General features: G+C 34.7%; 1 protein-coding gene across 1 annotated transcript in view; it reads right to left on the bottom strand.

Annotated features, from left to right (window-relative positions):
* LOC111505415 (organic cation transporter protein) overlaps positions 1 to 22,238 on the bottom strand; it is a 62,655-nt gene that overhangs the window by 9,945 nt on the left and 30,472 nt on the right. The window contains exons 2-3 of the mRNA XM_074177134.1: positions 13,168 to 13,279; positions 2,462 to 2,680 (exon numbers count right to left, since the gene is read on the bottom strand). Of these exons, the coding sequence (XP_074033235.1) occupies positions 2,462 to 2,680; positions 13,168 to 13,279 (331 nt within the window). The remainder of the gene's footprint in view (positions 1 to 2,461; positions 2,681 to 13,167; positions 13,280 to 22,238) is intronic.

Genomic DNA, 22,238 nt, shown 5'->3' with positions numbered 1-22,238 from the left:
ACAGGCAAAAACGCCCTTCGTCGATTTCACCGAATCCCGAACACACAATTTTAATGCTGATGGAAATAATCGACTTGTGTTATGCTGGAAAAATTGCAGTAATTTAATATAATAATAATAATAATTCTTTATTTCCAGTCAGACAATAAAATTGTGTGAGAAGTATCAATACAAAATACAGATTAAAAAAGAAAATAAAAGGGGAAGACAGGCTCATACTCTAAAACTAATATGAATATGAGTTATTCAAAGAATTCCTGCAAAGCATGAAAACACTTTTGTAATAAATAACTCTTTAATGATTTTTTGAAGGCAGAAAAACTATTCAAGGACTTTAAATGATCTGGTAGGTGATTATATATCTTTGGACCAATATATTTCGGTCCACATGACGTTACTTTGAATCTAGCTAAGGACAAATGAAAATGATTCTTGGTTCTAGTATCATGTTGATAAAGTTTCATATTTGTTGAAAAAGTTGATTTATTTTTGAATACATACATACACAGTTCAAGAATATAAACTGATGTTAAAGTTAGAACAACGTACTCCTTAAAAAAGTGCCTTGCATGATTCTCTGTTTGAACAATTTGGTATGCACCTCAGAATTCCTTTTTGTGCTCTAAAACATTTCCAAATGTGGAAGATCCATCCCAGAAACAGACACCGTACCTGAGTCTAGATACTACTTATGCATAATTTATACTGAGCAATTGACTCTTTGTTAAAACTGTTCGTAAGTTGATAAAGATAAGTTTTGAAATTAATTGTTGACAGTGGACTTTTTAGTTGAGAAACTCATCTAGAATGATTCCCAAGAATCTTACATTGTGATCAGTACCTATTTGTTAGGGTCTTATTTCGATAATGGGATATTACAGTTTAAAGTAGACTCATGAACACGGACAAAATTTTTGAAACGACCTAATAAAAACACAAGTAGAAGTCATGAAAAGTAAATTAACAGGGACGCCACTGATGAACATTAAAAAAACCTTTACCATGACAAAAATGTATTTCTATGTGTAAAACGAAACCTACTCCGGATTGTTTATATTGTTTGCAGTTTTTCAGTTGAAATGTAAGTTTTGCTATTAATGAAAAACAGGGAAGTTTTATATAATTTTCCTTTCTTACAAAATAACTTACACATTAAAGATAATAGTTCCACAAACTATAATTGTTATATGATAGTTATAACTGAATACTACTTTGGGTAAGTGTTTATTATTAAATTTTGTACTTATTGTTTAACTGTAATTTTTATATATCTTTCTAACCGTAGTTTGCTGTTTCTCAAACCTTCAGAAGGTAAAATTATTTTAATAGGATTAGAAATATGATGAAAAAATCTTTGGGTAAAACGTAAAAAAAAGTCTGAAAAAATATTCGACCAATGGACGTCAAATGTTAACTTGACCTGAAAAATTGGTATTTTCTGCTTTTCAGCAGTCACTAGCATTCGTATCCGATCAAGGCAATGTTGCTTGGTGGTTAGTAACACTCCTTGCCGTACGGTAGGCGTGAAGGTTCATCAGCCGCTCCTGTAGTAGGTACATCACACATTGGATTCGAAACTTTTCTGGCCGGGAAAGTGCTTGAATGACAGTGTTGATTTGCCAGACGTCACCCTCTTCTGTGGGTACATCATGAATCTCTTCATCCGCTCCAGCCTGTTGTTGTGGCTCCAGGAGCCACAACAACAGGCGCCCTGCTTGCTTCACTGGAGGTAGAATTGCCACTTCTACGACCGAATGGGTAGAGAACCAAGTCTACCAAGAAGTTACCTCTGTAGATCCACGGCCGGCATCGGAGGGAGGGAGAGAGTTGAGCCTTCCCTCTTCCCTATCGAGTGCACCTGGGTTGCCAGTTCAGTTCTGCATCATTTTAGGGTTAATGGTGGCGCAACTCACCAACGGTCTCAAGAGTTGAATGGTCATCAATGCACATTATATTATTATTGTTTATTAGGTATTATCAATATGTTCACCCAAGAGGTTGTGCCGGTCGCGTCTTGTCGTTGAAGCATTTTTCCTGGTATGACTTCTGCTGTATTGCGGCAAGCCGGTATAACCCTGAGATTCGAGAGTAGTGAAGGTGAAGGTATTATTTATACCTACCTAGATTCATATCTAGATTATACCTAGTTCAGTTTGATACATTAAGTTGAATCGATCATATCATGTTGTTGAATCAACAACATTGACATAATTTCATATTTCAAAACTCCTTTGACATCTGTCGAAGAAGTAAAGAAATAAACAATAAAAATGGAATAACTGCGAATATATAGAATTTTTTGTCCATTTCTGAAGGTTGAGGCAGATTTTGGCCTCCGAAACGTAAAAGATAGATTGTGGAAGGTAACAAATACCCAAAAAAGGTCCATAAAAAAACAAAATACTTCATGTGTTGAAAATTAGTTCCTACAGAGTAATTTTAAAATATACCTAACACTTACCTTCTGTCACATACAAACTCCCATTCGATAGCCCTAGACGACTGATAGTAAGTGCGGTCATAGACGAAAGAATCGCATCTATACGATGCATTAGAGAAAGCGTTGTAAATCGAACAGCTGTCGAATTCTCCAGAATCTAACCTGGGAAGGTACTTAGCTAGCGTTGAGTCGTTTAGGAATGTATAGGTGTTGTTGATGTCGTGTTCTGGAATTTTACACCTAAAAAAAAAAGAGTGAAGAGTACCTACTAGTTTTCCACACCATACTCATTCATAACACTAAAATACTTTCTCGGTACAAAAATCTCGGTTGAAAAATGAATATTATTATTATTATTATTATTACATATAAATAAAGGCTGAGGACAGAGTTCTATATAAGTCTAAAAACTAAAGGAATCAACAAGTTAATACAATGCTTGACAGAAATACACGGTAGGTATACTAATGGGCCGAAAACTGAAAATGGTATATACAGGTACTGAAATATTCTGGTCCTTCAAGTTGAACTAAATCCAAGTTTGTAATCCGCAAATAATATCAATCTGAAGTCTTAACGAAATGAGCAAATTATTATTTTTACACAAACAAACGAGCCGCACTACGAGCATTGATGAACACAAAAGTGACATCAAAGTTTTTCTGGGAATGCCGAAAAGAATTGAAGGAATGGACGAGCAGAAATAGATAAGGGCCACTGGCAATGAAATAGCTGATAGGTGCACCAGATACGAATCAATAAATGTGACAATAAATTGCATCATTTATTGTTACTGGGGTTAGTATAAATAAATATGACTCACAAATCCTCATCGGTCATTGTTAATTTTCAGTAATACCTTAGGTATCTCCCACTGAGTTTTCAAAACGAACCTTCGAAAACAAAATAAACGACAATAACACTGCTGTTTTTCATTGTCCCGTAACGGCCCCAATACACAAGACGATAGTCCCCAGTAAGATTCCGACACCGCTTTTAAAGAAAATTTTCTGGTGGAAACCCACGGTACCTCGCGAGACGTTTTTTTCTGTTATTGAGTGAGGTGTCGCCCCTATACCAGAAGCCTAGGCCCGCTTGCCGGGATACCCCGTGTTTACTTCCATTTCGTCATCAGAATAGATTCGGACTCCGCTTTGGAACATTTCTCCAAAATGTCCCTCAAAACCGTGCCTAGTAACCGACCACGAAATAAAATACGAAGAAACTCCTGTCCTATCTAATTCAATGCGTTGCCACGCACGACTTCATAGGGAGGTCATTGAGATCTGAAAGCTTCCCAATAGAAAAAAGAAGTTATACTGGCAAGCAGAACGTGATATCCAGTACTCAAAAAGGTTCGAAATGTTCTAGAATACAGCTCCGATGGACATCTCACCAGTAGCATACCTGTCAACAACGTGTATCAATCAGAACGACCTAGTAACAGTGTGGACAAATCAGGAGTGAGCATTTGCCCTCAACACCGTGTCTCCCCGCCACCCGCACCCGCTGAAATTATAAATACGAGTGAAACGTAGCTCGCCAGTCGATCGTTGCTGAGACTTCGAGATACAATCTTCCTTCTTGCAGTCAAACACATACCACTGATGTCTGCCACAGTAGTAGATGAAATTATCAGTTTTTCAGGTTCTATTCGACCACAGCCCACCAGCCCGAATTTTGCTCACAATATTATTGTATATTGTTCGTGTGATAGAATGATCAATTAATATGGCATTCCTGACATATCAGAGGTGGGATCGTCCATCATTAATACCAAAAAAGAATTGTTCTTTTGATAGATGGAATTTGCATTACTGCGGGAATGGAATATCGATTTGAAAATTTAATTGGAAAGGTACGCTTCTAATGAAAAAAACCGTTTTAGCATTCATAATCTCTTCAGCTTTCTGAAACTATCATGAAACGGTCTCGTTAGTCGTGAATGTAATTGCCAAAAAATATTACTGGAGATTTATCTCAACACTAAACCGTTATTTTTAACACCTCGACACGTGTTTCAAATACTAAGTGATCATCTTCAAGAGTAAGTTTATAATTTCTCTTGCAGATGATCACTTGGTGATTGAAACACGTCTCGATGTTTAAAAATAATGGTTTGCTGTTGGGATTAAACTTCAGTTTTATTCATTACTACACCAAAGGTTCCAAACAGTGCCATCACAAGTTATCGCCAAAGTTCAGAAATGTGGCTTTGAATTTTGTATATTATAAGTTATAATCAATCACTCAATGAATCACTCAAAGTAGGGGAACGTGGCCTATGACGGCCGTGTCCCTATGGTGACCCTCTTATCATATTTTGATAAGTGCAAGGTGTGTAGCCTATATTTAGTATTCAAGGCCTCGGAGTAATAATAAGACAGAGTTGCCATGCATATACCTTTGTATATAGACTATACAAAGCTATACCTTTGTATATAAGCCTATACCAATAATATACATGTGTTTTGAAACGGGTATCGTACTATCCTTTTCTGTACAACTTATGGGCGAGGGGGTGGCGGTAATGAGAGGTTATGAAGAGTTTGTTTACATTTGAATAGTGGCGGTTGGTTTAGTTTATAATCGGAAGGATATTATGAATTTATAAAACAAATAATTTCAGGTGAAAATGTATTCTGTTCAAATAGTTCCTACAGGAAATCTGATTTATTATCAATGATTATGGAAATGAGGCCAGTTTTTCTACCACCTACTAGATATTTATTCATGTCTAGCTTTATAATAAAGCTCGTGGTTTACTAATGGGTTAAAATTAAATTATTTCAAATGAACTAATTAATAACAATGATAAAGGTTAATTTCAAAAGTTATGAACTTTGCTTCATATAATCAGATGAAGAAATTTGATGAACAAGTGGTACGGTTTGTAAGGTCTGATATAAATAATTTTTGATTAGAAATCATGAATATTTATAAATACGATTGAGGTTTGATATTATTATGTGATTTTATTCAAAATTGGTATCTAAGGGTCTTTGTGGACCGACATTATGTTTTTTTTTCAATAATTCATGCTGACGGATTCTATAATTACGAAAAATCATTAATGTTATGAAAAATACTGTATTTAAAACTGAAAAATATATTTTTTATATGTGTGCCATAGGTCATATTCATTCTGTGATCAACAGATTAAAAAGCTTTCTGCTCACTGTTAAGTTTGTATACTAAATAGTTATTCTTGTGCAACCGGTGTTAAATCTGTTATTTCTCACTTAACAACTAATTAACGTCACACAAAGAATATGATTTCCGTTTTGGTTTTTTTTTTCTGCACGAGGCTCTCGCGTTGCATACAGACGATATTCGATAAGAAATGATGGTTGTCATTGTGTAATCTTTTTTTGGTTGGGATATGTAAAATAATGGAATGTTATAATGCTAGTTTCAAAAACTTTATAAGAGTAAGAAAGAGTAAGAGTAAGAAAAATGATCATTAAAAATATTAAAAATATCCCCTTTCATAATGTCGGTCCACAAAGACCCCGAGATACCTATTTTGAAGGAAATCACAAAATAATATCATCGTAATTATAAATATTCATGATTTCTAATCGAAAATTCTTTATATCGGACCGTACCGCTTGTTCATCAAATCTGAGAAAAAATTACAAATTTCTTCATCTGATTTTATGAAGCAAAGTTCATTACTTTTGAAATTAACATTTATCATTGTTATGAATTAGTTCATTTGAAATAATTTAATTTTGTCCCAGTAAACCACGCGCTTTATTATAAAGCTATACAGAAATAAAAATCTAGTAGGTGGTAAAAAAACTCCTCATTTCCATAATCATTAATAATAAATCAGATTTTCTGTAGGAACTATTTAAACAGAAAACATTTTCACCTTAAATATTTATTTTATCAATATATATCCCTCCGATTATCAACTGAACCAGCCGCCACTGTTTTATGGTCCAACTTACTTCAAATGTAAACAAACTCTCCATAACCCCTCATTACCCGCCACCCTCCCCCTCGTCAATTAATGTAGGAACTATTTGAACAGAATACATTTTCACCTAAAATGATTTATTTTATAAATACATATATCTATTATAATATCCCTCCAATTATCGACTAAACCAACCGCCACTGTTTTATGGTCCAACTTACTTCCCGTAAACAAAGTTATGCTGCCTTTTCAATGTAAGGATGGATTGTGTTTTGTTACTCTGAGTTCAAGGCAGTCCGTGTGGCAAAGCAGTGCGCCTGTGAATTTTCGTACGTACTTACAAGCCTAGATCTGAGGAAACTTGTATTTCAAGTAGCAGAAAAGCATCATGTAAACTATAGGTATAATCGAGAAAAAGTTATGGGTGGTCGAAAGTAGTTCAATTGCTTCCTTAAGAGAAACAAAAGAATATCTGTTCGAACTTGAACAAACTTCTCTTGCAAGAGCGCAGGCATTTAATAAAGAAAACATCGAAGCTTTGTATCAGTCTCTGGAAGAAGTAATGGATAAACACAAGTTTCGCCCGGAAATATATTTAATGTAAACGAAACCGGCATGAGCACTGTTCCAACAAAAGCCTCAAAAATTCTTGCATCGAAAAGGCGCAAACAAATAGGAGCACTTAGCAGTGCCGAGCGAGGGCAAATTTTACTGCGGTATGTTGCATGAATGTCATAGGAACCTTTGTTCAAGGCAGAACTAATGGATGGAACACCGATGGGCAGTGTGGATTTTGTCAGGATAATGGATGGATGGACACCGACACCTTTCTAAAATGGTTGAAACATTTTGTGCAGCATGTGAAACCGTCATGTGACAATCGAATCCTTTTAATTCTGGACGGGCATAGCAGTCATAAGGGGCTGAAAATCCTGGAGTATACAAAACAAAATAACATTGTTTTTTATTTTACCTACCTGCACTTACTCGCATAAAGTACAGCCTATTGATGTGAGATTTTTTGCCACTCTCCAAACATACTACAATATAGAAGTTCAAACATGGCTCAAAGATTACCCAGGGCGTAATGTTAGAGCGCCCGTACACGAGCCACATTTTGCGGTAGGATCGACCACACAATTGCAGTCGCGTTACAACGAACTCAAGCCGCCCATAAGAAATACTGTACTACACGTACACGGGCGTCCACAAAAGTCAAAACTGACGTCTGCAGTCAACTTGATGCTGATCTCCGCCGAGATGTCATCGCGGCATTCACCATACACTAACCACAAACTTGCAGTCGTACCCAACCGCGTACACCGTGGTGTACTTTTTCTCACAGCATTCAATTTTTGATGTCAGTTGCCTCAACACTGAGTGCGGTTTATAAGACCGCAAGTCGACCACACAAAAATGTGGTTGGTTCAACCGCGAAGTGCAGTCAACGTGACCACAATGCTGTGGTTGCCTCAACTGCAAATATGTGGTCCGTGTACGGCCGGACTTACTCACTTTTCAACAACGCGTACCTAAAATCTGCTGTTCCTTTAAATGCTATAAACTCCTTCAGGAAAACGGGAATTTGTCCTTTAAATCCAGCCAACTTTGAAGAAAAAGACCGACACGAAAAAAAAAGCAGGCGTGGAAAAACAGATGTTCACAACTCCACTCCTGATGTTGAGGAGCTGAAAGAAAAGAAGGAGGAAGCTTTGGAGAAAATCCGCAGATAAACTGCTAAAACAGCCAAGAGGAAGATCAATAAACAACTGAAAAATTATAGCGACAACGAAGGTATTTAGGAAGTCTCTGATGACAACTCAGATACCGCATATGTTTATATTGCAATGAATTGTATTCCCATTCACGTCGAATTGATTTTTGGATAAGTTGCCAAAAATGCAAAAGTTGGTGCCACACCGAATGTGCCGAAGTCCCTAAAATGGTAAAAAATGTTTACTTGCGATCTTTGCAAATAGCGACACACAACTTTATAGTTTAGAAGACGTATTCCTTCAATAATGGGAAACACGTTTTAATATCTAAGAATATTACTTATTTTCTAAATTTTGCTTTTTACCCATTAAAAAAAATCCGTCATAAAAAATATGATGGCCCCCCATGAAGTTAAAAAAAATTGTTGCATGGTAAAGAAGTGTTTGAAAATCTCAAAGCTATCTTACATGGGTCCCTACACCAGCTTCCTTTTGAGCCAATTTGTTTTTTAAAACACAATAATTACCAATTACAGTTTTGGGGTCATAGTAGGGTACTTTCCCCTATGTTCAGAAAAATGTCAGATTCGAACAAGTTGCAATCCATTAAAAAAAGAATTCATATCTTGAAAAATATGTGAAACAACTAGGTACCTAACATGTCATGAAAATTCAGAAAAAAGTTCACTTCGCGATGCATCTGATTTATTAATAATTTTTTCCATTCTGAAATTTTGGATTGAAAATCTGAAAATTATTCAGGGATCATGTACAAGTTTCATTTTATCAACAGAAATAAGCGAACTCTGTAATTGCAAATAGTAGTCAAGCGTCTTTCTGTCAAGAATTTTTCATGTCAAAGAATTAATTATTTCTCAGACTAATTGATTAACGGAAACGTTTCAGGCAGCACATTATTTTTTGTACTGTTCTTTACGACTCTGACTTCTTTTTATTTCGTCAGAATCTTCAAAATAAACTTTAAAAAGAAACACGACATTTGCTAGCTCTTTATTTGACAATGTAGGACCGCCGATGCATGGCTTTGCGGTGTTAGCAATTGTTTCACCACAGCTGTTTACTGAAGTCGGCTGTGGTTCAGTCTATATACATAATTTTGAAACTGATTATTTGAATAACATGACGTTCGCTGTTGACAAAAATATTTTTCATCAGGATAATGGCCCAACAATACGTAGTTGCAACCTCATCGATATTTTTCATAAAATGGATAGGCACACGTTTCTTTCCTTTGGTTCATCCGATTAATAATTTTAGTTTTTATAGTTTAGGCGCCCGTTTGTATAGTATAAAGGTGCGAGGTATGAGATACGATTCGTGACAGATTCATAATACATTTCATTCGATTTCGATTGTTTTTAACGACCACTATACCAAATAGAAATTTACCATAATTTCAAATCCTCACAAAATACTGAATTTCTATAGAACGCCGTTTTACTTTTCATTGTCACAAATATTCATTCCTCAATTTATTTACCTAACAATTTATTTGTTTGAATTTAATTGATTCATGCATTTGTTGGACACATTAAAAGCGATTGTTCCCAAAATTTGTTCTATTTTAAATGACACTTGATTTAAAATGTTACATGAATAAAATTGTTATTTGAATAAAAAAGACTAATGAAATAACTTGAAGCTTTTATTGATTTCGAAGAAAAATATTGTTTCAGAGTATTGGAAAATGGAACGCCAATTTACTATATATTATGCTGAAAAATAATCTATATACATATAGATCTCTCAGCAATGAACAAACATTTTTATTCAACAGTCAATGGAATGTATTATTCGAGTATGTTCAAAAAACGTTTCAATTCCGCATATAATTTTGACCTTTGAATAAAATGTTAGTTATTTATATGACTGTTGAATTATAATGAAACTTTAAATTCTCTTACTAAAAGTAAGTTTGGGAATAAAATTTCAATGAATATATTTGAATGACTGTCAAAATTTTCCCATGAAACATTGTTGGTAATAAAAATAGACTTTCGTTTGTCTGAAAATATAGCAAAATAACTTTCCATACTGAATATTTTTCTATGAATAATAAAAATTGTTATATTTCAATTTTATTGAAAGTGTTGAATATTTCCAACATTCACTTTAATGCATTAAGTTTAAAATTTGGTTACAACTTTGGTGCAAAACATTCTCAAGCAAGTATCATTTAATTTCATCAATCTTTTTAAAAAGCTAATTTCTGACAAAAAATTAAATTTTTTGATGATTTAAAAAGTTTGTTGTAGGTATTTGAAAGATACATTTAAAACGATTGTTGATAATTTTAATTCGGCGCTGGTATCGAGCGGATTTATCAAGAACTTCAAGTGTTACATATGGCAACATGCTAGTTCATTTATAGTACCACAAAACGCCGTTCAACCGTGGCGCCGAATAAAAATTGTCAACAATCAATTTAATTCATGTATCACTGAAATTCAACAAACAAAATAATTCAGCTCATTTCAAAGGAATATTAATAAAAAGTAAAACGGCGGTGCACTCCGTTTTACTTTCTATTGATATTTTGTAAAAATGAATTGTTTTGATTGTTGCTTTTAGGTGATACATGAATCAAATTGATTGTTGATAATTTTTATTCGGCGCTGCGGTCGGACGGAATATTGTGTTACTATCACTAGACTATCATGTTGCCAGATTTAAAAATTCAGCTTCTGCAAGAATCCGCACGAACTAGCGCCGAATTAAAATTATCAACAATCGTTTTAATCGATGTAACTATAATTATCAACAAACAATTCATTCATGTTTCACAGAAATTGTGTTAAATTATTCGATAGTTACAAAAAAAGTATATATGACAAACATTTACTTCCAAATATTTCAAACAATGAATCTATATTATAACTGTTCGCAACTTTTCATCAAACAGATTAATTTATGTAACATTTCAAATCAAGTGTCATCTAAAATAGAACAAATTTTGCGAGCAATCGTTTTTAATCTGTCCAACAAATGCATGAATCAATTAAATTCAAAGAAATAAATTGTTAGTTGAAAAAGTAAAATGGCGTTCCATAAATTTCACTAGTACGGACTTCCATTGTCTAATATATAAAATGATTTGAAATCCCTGAAACAACTAAAAAAGAAGAATTGAAAATGAATAGCTGAAAATGACAATTATATTAAGGAAAAATAACCTGAAATGAAATAATTGTGAAACAAAATACAAGTTAAAATAGAACGATTCAACAAAAAATAAAGAAATAAAAATAAAAAGTTAAGAGATTCCAAGCCACGTTAGTTCACGACGTTTCGATTGTTAGTGTCTACAATCGTCTTCAGGTGATGACTAGACTGATTCTTCCGAGAGACACTATGGAAAGCGTGGATAAGTGAAAGTACTCGAACGACCCATAAATAGTCATCTCTCGGAGGAATCAGTGCAGTCATCACCCGAAGACGATTGTTGATACTAATAATCGAAACGTCGTGAACTAACTTGCCTTGAAATCTCCTAACTTTTTATTTTTATTTTTTGTTCAATTTATTCCATTTTTACTTGTATTTTATTTCACTATTATTACATTTCATGTTATTTTTGCTTAATATAATTGTTATTTTCAGCTATTCATTTATAATTCTTCTTTTTTAGTTGTTTCAGAGATTTCAAATCATTTTATATATTAGACAATGAAAGTCAGAACTAGTGAAATTCATCATGAAACATTGTCAATCACCTTCAAACTCACAAAAATCTACTGAAGTCTAAAATTTGCAATATTAAAAAAAAACTGCACACACTCTCAACTTAACTTTCAATGTTCAATAAGATAAACTTATATTTCAATCGAAATATGCGGAAAGGGTACATGTCACTTTTCGACCAATTTCATATTTTTTACAATGTTCTTTCACATCAATTGATCAGAATATGTAGAAAGAGGACATTACAAGATTTGTTACATGAAAAAAACCATTAAAACATTCATACGACGTTATGCATGAAGAAAACATGTTGATGACATGTATCCATGTTTTTACGACATGTACCTTTTCTGTATAAGTCGATTCAATTATAACATTGTTGATCTAAACACCCTGCATTAGTAGTTATGAATGAATAATATAGGCTTTATAAGCTGCAACCATAGTTTTAAAAAGACACTTGTATATTACTGGAGTTTTCTTCCAATACCAAACCGTTATTTAAACACCTCGACACGTGTTTCGATCACCAAGTGATCATCTTCAAGAGAAAAATCAAACTAAACATACTTACAAAGCTATCCTTATTCATACCATAAATACTTGTTCTAGGTATCAGCGTCTTGAGTGTCTTGAATTAATTTTATAATTTGCCTTATCTACTTACCTCAAATTAATTTTACAATGTGTCCTAATAAATCTAATAATTGAAACATTATAATCTATATACAATCAATTTTACATATTGTCTTATCTACTAGTCTTAAATAAATTTACAATGTGTCCTTATGTAATACCTAGTAAGGTGAATCTAATAATTAAAATATATAAAATTAATTTCACAAACTGCCTACTAGTCTCATTGTGAAATTATTTTATATAGCTAATAATATTTTAATTATTAAATTTACCTATAACTATTAGATAAGGACACATTGTAAAATTTATTTAAGACAAGTAGATAAGACCAATTGTAAACTTAATTTAAGACACTCAAGACGCAGGTATCTATGGTATAAATAAGAATGGCTTTGTAAGTATGATTAGTTTGATCTTACTCTTGAAGATGATGACTTGGTGATCGAAACACGTATCGAGGTATTAAAATAATATTCGTTTTTTTCTGATTGATACGACCGTTACTTGATGAAGATGGTGTTAGGAAAAGACTCCAGTAATATTCATTACTACACCAAAAATTCTAAACAGTGCATCACAAGTATAAAAACTTGTCAAAATATTTTAATGCTCAGAATGAACTTCATCATTTTATTCCTGGTAGTAAGAGGTTTGTTAAAGATCAATAAAAGGCCTTCAAATAGAAAATAGTGTAAAATTATTTGGTGATTTAGAATAACAAAAGATAATTTTGGAAAATCACTTACCGATGTTCTGGAACTGCAGCTACAGTGACTAATGACATCATATTCAGCCCGGCGGTAACAGCCGAGAGAATGTGTAAACAAAACTGCCATGCTTGGTACTTTCCGAAATCACCTGAAAAAGAGTTAACATCTGTAAGATGAGCCAAATATAATCGCATACATAATTTGGTAGTTTGGCCATAAGACTATTCAAAATATTTTGGAATATTGTATGTTTTTTTTGGATCAACGACATCGACCACTCTGGTAATTAACCTCTGAGAATTTAGTGCCTACTATTATGGAATTGTACTATAGATACAAATATCTGGCCGAGGTGGAATTGAACTCCTTTCTTTCGATCGTGACTTCCACTGCGCCAATTCACAACTCACATTTTATTTTATATTGCTTTTCATAAAGATTCAGATGTTACTTTTCTACATTATTTTCAATCTTGATGAATATAAAAATTTGAATTCCCTGCAGTATCATTAGGATTGATATACTTATACTTAACTCGTTGCATAAAAAAGGTAATTCAGGGAATGTAGACAACTATAAAGAAATTTCTTTAATGTGATCTTTTTCGGAACTTTAAAATTAGTAGCCAACTTGTTTAGAGTTGCTCAGCATGGCTTTAGAAAAAACAGGCCCATAAAGACGGATTCTCATTATAATATAATAGTAATGTATATATAATAGTAATGAATATGTCCTGTTTTTGATATAAAAAAATCATTCGACTCAGTTTGTCCTGAATATTTAGTGCACAAATTAACTGTTTGCCCAGCAATGTAACTAATCGGATTGAATCATATATGACGGGGCGGAAGTATGGTAGTATTTCAGGGTGGTTTTTTCATAGTTCCAAAATGTGGAGCTAGGTGTGCCCCAAGGCTCAGATCTTGGACCTTAATTGTTTCCATTAAATGTTGATGATCTAGCGTCACAGGTGGTTGAGAGTCATGTAATCATGTTTGCCGATGATACTACCATAAATATATAAGACCATAATGCTGAACAATTTGACACTCACACTAATTTGTTCAAACATATATGATAATACATTTATTTACTATTACTGACTGAGCATTCGTTATTGTTTGTGTAATTTTGTATATTTGACTTATCGACTAATCTTGCGTTCATACACATGAATAAATATTATTATTATTATTATCATTATTTTCCACAGGAGATTGTATTTACTGGTATTTGCTCCCTACACTGGATAAATTCAAATGGAAGAAATGGTTAGTGTTTTTTTTGGAACGGGTCCTGAAAATGTACGGACCATTTTCAGGACCATGTTGCAAGTTTTGATTATTACTGCTACTTTTTGTATGGTGTATGAATGGGTGTATGTTTATTGTTTGTAGGTTGATAGTTAACGATTATTTTTATTTTTTTATCCCAAGTTTGCGCTGGTCAGGCCCTATCCCCCGAAGCCCCTATACATTCAGAAGGGCGCGCCAGCATCATCTACCAACGACCTACCATAAGATCTACCCTACACCGTAAGATAAGTGATCATTGAGTCCGAGAATCATGTGCCCTGAGCAAACGCAGCGAGCCAAGAATGAGAGTCTTCTGCAGTTGTCTGGCTAAGATTTCTGCGGCAAGCCGGCATGCTTTTGAGATTCGAGAGTAGAGAAGGCATCATTTCACCAAGAACTCCAATAATCTAAACAACCATCTTGACAGAGCGGTCTGGTTAGAACCTACGGAGTTCGAAAAAAAAATCTCGATATTTTATCCGATTTTCTTCCTCTTTTCGGACGATATTCGCCTCGCCAGTAGCTGAGATCTCCACGACAAATATCTTCTTACTTTGGTGGTCGAGAAGGACTACATCAAGCTCATTAGCTTCTTTGAGCCTGAGGGTGGGGAACGAATAGTTTCAATAAATTTGGCACTTCTTGTTCCCCACAACGGATTTAATGTCCCCCGGAGCATAGGGCAACACCGACGTATCTTCAATACCATAATACGATCACTCTTAGGGCCGCGTTATGTCGATGGGTATAGGCTGGGACCGCATATGCTGGAGATGAGACAGCTAGTGCGTTAGGGTTTCAGACGCCCTACACTTTGTGGCAAGAACCTCTATACCCATTACGCGACTGCGGTAGACTAAGGTGTTGAAGACACCATCCTGGCAGGCCACGATAAACCCCTCAGTTTACGACTTTAGCCCACTCGACCTGAGTAAAGCCAATGTCTTCAATGTTGTTGAAGAATACCCCATACATTGGCTTATCCTTGTGTTGCCGCAGATGTAAAGTGATCTCTGCGGCTTTTAAATGGGCTTTTTGCTGAGTGGGTTCCAAATTATTGACAGAGTTGTGACCACCTGTTCTGTCTGTCTGTTCAAATCTGTTTTTCCATTAACCAACTGTCGCCCCTTACAAACGGAAACTCTCAAAAGTTGAAACTTGTGCGAGCTACGAACTAACGAGGTCTTACCTTTTAACGCGTGATTCCTAACACGGGTTGGACGATAGGAAGTGAAAATCTATCGTCCGGCCTTGCGGTTCGAACCACCGGTTAGCACATCGGTCGATTGACTGAGTGGAGGTCACGTCAACCCACCAGGCTACCGTCTTTTCTCGTTCAGTGTCGAAAACTAAACCGAGTTCACCAGCTGCTTGGGAAGCTGCTCTAAAGAGAAATTCTCCAATTCCTATTCTCTCATGGTCGCAGACCATTGAAATGTAACTGGAAGATAGGATAATATTTTGACCCTCTGTTTTGACGCCACTGGCAGGATTGCTGAAATTTTACTATTTTTAGGATTTGGGGTTGATTTTAGATAAAAAAATATATACCTATCTACCTGTTCACATTGACAAAATTCAACTTTCCGGTATTCATGTGAATCATCTGATTACCAAAAAAAACATTTTCTCAATATATTTGTTGTTTTTGTGTAAAACTGTGCCCGGAATTCAAAAATCTGTTTTCCGTTTCTGCATTATAATTTTTTGTCGTAGACATAGCGAAGTCGGTGAATGAAATATTGAAAGTCTTTCAACATTCCCATTACTACATTAGAATTCAAGTGACGTCGCCTTTGTCTTGTATGTGTTTCATGTACTTACCGATCGTATATTCTATATTTAATATGATTTATTAATAGATGCTCCAGTTGTTCAAGTAATGACTTCTTGATTACATTATTTTTGCAACAACATATAGTTATGAAACGACCGCCCGTGATAAGTTACGAAAACTAAAACATTTCCTAACCGGTTATGAAAAGTAAGGCATTTTGATATCAACCATATTTTCTGAATATGCTATTCTATATAGTGAAAATGAAAAAAAATGGTGTACTGAGAATGAAACATATTCAGGTAGCCTGGAATCTGATACATATGCTGATAATGTGCTATTCACATTTGTAGGTAGGTTTCCGAAAAATATAGCTGATGTCTGACAAGGCAACTTAACTCTTTTCCTGGTCTACTTGGGTTAAGCCATAATACGCGATAATAAATGATTTAATCTTAGGACTCTTTCACACGGGGAACTTCACGTCTCTCTCTCCTATACGGGAGCATTTATCACTCCTACCTACCGCCCATTTACACCGGGAGCTTTTTTAGCTTTTGGCTCCTTAAAGTCAGTCTTGGATGGATCGCACGCGAGTTGTTGCCATATACCTTCTCTACCGTCGGCACAAACCTTGACGACAGAAACGTCAATTGCAAATTTGCATCCACATTTTAACGACTTCATTTCGGTTCTTATAAATGTCGAGACTTTTATCCCAAAGAGCGGGTCGGTAGGAGACAGCACTAATTAACAGCTCCACATGGTAATCTGCCATGATAAATAGTGTGGAGCGTCATTAAGTGAGAGCCGTTTTCACTCCTCGTGGAGAAGCCCCCGCATTTTGAGGAGGAGACATGGCTACCCGGCTCAAGGTGCAGGAGACGTGAGAGCTTTCGTCATCCGAGACGTAGCGGCTCCCGCTCTTCGTCTGAAAGCTCCATTGAACTCGTAGTCTAATGAACAAGTTCAAAAACATGAAAAATAGAGATAAAGGTCCTAAAAATATGAGCGATAGCTCATTCGATTCGGAATCACCTCAAAAATGTTTTTGAAGGATTTTGGTGCAGGTAAAAATTGCAATTGTTATTAACAAAATAAGATTTAAACAAAATGGTATTCAGTTTTTCGTTAATAACTCAAAAAATATTAATATTTAAGCAATTTTGAAAAGAGCTCGTAAAAGAGGAGAAAATTTCCTGACTACCGAAACTTTATTTCCATTATTTATAATTTTAATTTGACTTTGAAAATAGGGTTCCGCGCGGCTGTTACGGCATGCGCGCGCTGCCGCTAAAGAGAGTTTATCAAAAGAAATAATTTTTTTATAACATAAAATGTAATTTTAAAAATTCGAAAAAAATCTAGTATCTTCTTAACACTTGAATGAATTGAGTCCCGTAGAAAAAAAAGTTTTATCACCATTTTTCAAAAAGTTATTCAATTGTTAACTAACAAATTTTTTCCCAATCTCCGTTGGCATAAATGATGGAATAAAAGGTATAAATAATTGGCCTATAAATTTGAAACTTCGTGGAGCCCTTTTGAAATATATACTTCATACGATTCTGCGATAAAAGTTCATAAAAATTTATTAATTTGTTAATTATGATTTTTTATAACTATTGCAAAATGATATTTCTAAAAATTGTTGATACATTTTTTTTTTCAATTGATATTTAGCTATGTATGTTTTCACATTAAACAATGGCAGTTATTAACATAGGATATGAATTTTTTACGTAATTTGTTTATTAAATTGTTTTAAACAAATAGAGAAATTAAATATTATTGAAAACATTTTTTTGCTATTTTGTTGTCTAGAGTCAATTTTTAATTGTTTAAAATCGATTTTTTTATATTTCGATTGTTAAGAAATAATTTTGCTTTTGAAAATCATAATTTACACTTTTGAATAATTTGGCAAAAAAAATGTTTTCATTGATTATTAGTTTGATAATAATTTGTTATGAACAAATATTGACCAACGTTATATTTTTTTTCTGAAGCAGAAAAAAATTATAAAAACAGCTATATATAACAAAATGCGATAATTTTTTTTATTTATTATAATACTTTCTAATATACGATACGGTAATAAAAAAAATTATGACACTTTTTTATATATAGCTGTTTTTATAATTTTTTTCTGCTTCAGAAAATAACGAGCTTTTTTCAAACTCACTTAAATATTTTTAGCACCTTCATCTCTATTTTCATGTTTTTGAACTTGTTGATTAGACTATCGTTGCATTTTAGCGCTAGGAGCATTCCTCTCTTTCGGGAGCGAGAGACGTAAAGTTTCTCGTGTGAAAGGGCGCTAAATCAGTAAACCGCGCGTGGGAACGGTCTTTCACAAACAGCGTTGACATATCCCCACATCTTTCTATATATATATGCCTACAAATCGAACTTCGCGATGATATGATGGCGCAATACTTACTATTTACTCTTACTTGACAGTTTGAGGCAAGATTTTCAAAGTGAATACAGGTTTTGAACACGGAAAAGGATTGTTTTACGAAACGTTAACCAGATTGAAAGATTGTGGAAGGTTATAAACCAAAAAAAAACAGTATGAAATAGTATTTATTAGTACTTCATCCAAGTACCAAACCACCATTATATTTTATACAACTTTTGTCTGATATTGGCAAAGACTTTGTATGAGAGAAAATTCTGTTGGAAAATATTAATTGAGATACCATATTTCTGCACATAAATATTACGTTACCTACCGTCTTCAATCACGATCGCTTATTACCACATATACAGGGTGTCAATGGTGGAAAATTTTCCTACCCTTAATATCTTCTTTCCAATAAACAATTTTATCATCAAGGGGGACACTTTCAAGAACTATTTGTAGTCCTCGTGCTTCAACCCCCTAGGAGGGGTAGATGTTACCCTTAGAATTTTAAATGGGAAGGGGGGTTAAGCGTCACACAATTTTGATTGACGTTCAATTCTGCTTCCAATGGTAACCTGACTTATTATTTTTTGATGAGCATTTTCCAAAAAAATGCATTATATACTAACAGAAATAACAATACGTACACTTATACTGAGATGCATAATTTGACAAAAACTGGTAAGAATGTTAGGTAGTAACGTTGCCAGCCTCTATTAGGGGGCAACGTTACTACTCTAATTGGAGCCATTAGCTCCAATTAATTTACATCAAAAAGTAGTCTTATAGTAAAACATAGATGGTAGTGAAGTTGTGTTTAGTAAATGCTAAATTTTTATTTCTCATCGCAGAAAGTGTACAGATAACCGTACTTTTTAGCTACTTCTGATGTAAAGAGTTTCTGTTTTCAGGTAAAAAATTGGTTCGTAAATTTGAACGATGTGGTAGTATTGTGCATACAGTTGTACCTTTTGGGCTGTTTAGTCATTACTTTAATAAGTATATAAACGTGTAAAAATGGTTTACATTCTTCGAAACAGAATCGAAATGATTATAATGCATGGAGAAGTTGGAAGGGTGGCATGTCTTTTTAACGAAAGACATCCAAATTGTATGTAAGTCACCGGTATGTGCTTGATTTGGGGTTCAGTGACAAATAAAAAAAAGACAAAACTCCAGAGTACTATTTGTTTGAAAGTGATTGACAATGTTTCATGATGAATTTCACTAGTTCGGACTTCCATTGTCTACTATATAAAATGATTTGAAATCCCTGAAACCAATAAAAAAGAAGAATTAAAAATGAATAGCTGAAAATAAAAATTATATTAACCAAAATAAACCTGAAATGAAATAATAGTGAAATAAAATACAAGTAAAAATAGAACTATTGAATAAATAAAAATAAAGAAAAGAAAAAAAGAGAAAATAAAAATAAAAAGTGGAGAGATTCCAAGTCACGTTAGTTCACGACGTTTCGATTGTTAGTATCTACAATCGTCTTCGGGTGATGACTGGACTGATTCCTCCGAGAGATGACTATTTATAGGTCGTTCGAGTACTTTCACTTATCCCCGCTTTCCATTTTCCGCTTCACTGGTTCCGTGGGAGATGACCGTTTTGGCGGGAGTTGGCCATTTTTTCGCTTGATGATGGGTTTCCATATGTTGCGTATTTCTACGCTGGCTTGGCTGAATACGTTGTTGGACAACATGTATGCGGCTTCCTTGAATTTTCACCTCTCTGTGCAAGATCTCAGCTTGGGACCACTCGATGTTGTGTTGATGTGTCCAAACATGGTCTGCTATTCCTGATTTGCTGGTTTCCCCTCGCTGTGTGTGTTTCTTGTGCTCGGCAATGCGAACATTCAATGGCCTCTAAGTTTCACCAATATAGGATTTTCCGCACTCACAGGGTATCCGGTAAATGCAATTCTTGGAATCGCAGTCCGCGTTTGGTGGCCTGGTTTTCGCGAGGCTGCTACGGATAGTGTTACCGGATCTGAAGCAGGTTCTGATGTTGTACTTGGAACCAATTCTTCTTATCCTCTCCGATAATCCTCTGATGTAGGGAAGTGCAAGCACTGGTTGTGAAGGCTTCTCTTCCTTGCGAGGCTCCTGCTGTCTTCTAGCCAAAGTCTTCTCTACCATTGCTTTGGAGTAGCCATTCCGTTGAAGATCATTTTTGATTTAGTCTAGTTCCTTCTCGAGACCTTCCTTCGTATTACAAAGCCCAAAAGCACGGTCTAATAGAGTCTTGATGATTTCTCTTTCAGTCGATTGATGGTGGTTGGATTCGTGGTTCACATACTGTCCCGTATGAGTGGGTTTTCGGTATACAGATGTTTCCCACTTAGTGTCGGTCCTCTTCACCAGCTATTCATTTTTAATCCTACTTTTTTATTGGTTTCAGGGATTTCAAATCATTTTATATAGTAGACAATGGAAGTCCGAACTAGTGAAATCCAGAGTACTAAATGAAGCAGCTCAAACTGAAGTTTTGGGAACATTTGCTGCAGAGTCTACGAACTCCTTACGATCAATATCAGAACAGAGGGGGATGTTACCCGAGAACGTAAGAAAAGCATTGAAAATGTATAAATTTCAATTGTTCCTTATAAAATACAGATTCTTCAAGAGCTCCACGAGGATGATTATGATAAAAGAATAGACTTTTATGAAATCATGTACCATCATACCATCCCTAATCTTCTGGTAAACATCTGTTTCAGCGACGAGTGTTCATTTTTTCTGAATGGCAATGTTAAAAGACAAAATTGTCGATATTGGAGTGACGAAAACCCACATATTTTTCGGAAAGGGCATACACAACGCCCACAAAAAGGTAATGTTTGGGCTGGTATTCTTGGAAATGCCATTATTGGTCTATTATTTCTGGGAAAAAACTTGACTGGCAATCTGTATCTTGAAATGCTTGAAGCGACTATCGATCCTCTTATAAGTCACGAGTTAGCTACTCAAATGGATGCAGAAGGTAATAAACTTTTGCAGGAGGATCTGTTACATTATCAGCAGGACGGCGCTCCACCTTCTTATTTTCTTTCCGTCCGACAGTGATTAAACGACAGATTTCCGGATAGATGGATTGGCAGTAGGGGGCAATTGAATGGCCTCCGAGTCAACCGGATTTAACACCCTTAGATTACTTAAAAGACGAATTATAGCAGCATGCCAGTCAATTCCTAGTGAAGTTTTCCGTAATGGTAGAGGGGAGTTCGAAAAAAGACTTTATTACTATTTAGAACAAAATGGACGACATTTCTAACAGATTATATAAGATAAGCGTATGTAGATTTTATGTTTGAAATGTCTTTCTAGCAAATTCAATGTTATTTTGTAAAAGGACAATAAACAACAAATAAAAACTCCCACGCATAACAATTTATTCCTGTCATTCAAGCGTTGGATCGGTGCCACCTACTCTAACCATTTTATTAAAAGGAGACAATACAATAATGTATCTCAGAACAGGCAACTTCTAATTACATGTGTAGGTTTAGAACGCTATTTTTCGGAAAATGCTCATCAAAAAATTATAAGTCAAGGAGGTACCATTAGAAGCAGAATTAAACGCCAATCAAAATGATGTGCCACTTGACCCGCCT

Source organism: Leptinotarsa decemlineata, unplaced genomic scaffold, assembly GCF_025532065.1.
Source record: "Leptinotarsa decemlineata unplaced genomic scaffold, Ldec_3_MD MMD2_tig00002159_RagTag_RagTag, whole genome shotgun sequence".
In the NCBI taxonomy this organism is placed as follows: domain Eukaryota; kingdom Metazoa; phylum Arthropoda; class Insecta; order Coleoptera; family Chrysomelidae; genus Leptinotarsa; species Leptinotarsa decemlineata.
This window is presented reverse-complemented; position numbering and strand designations above follow the sequence as displayed.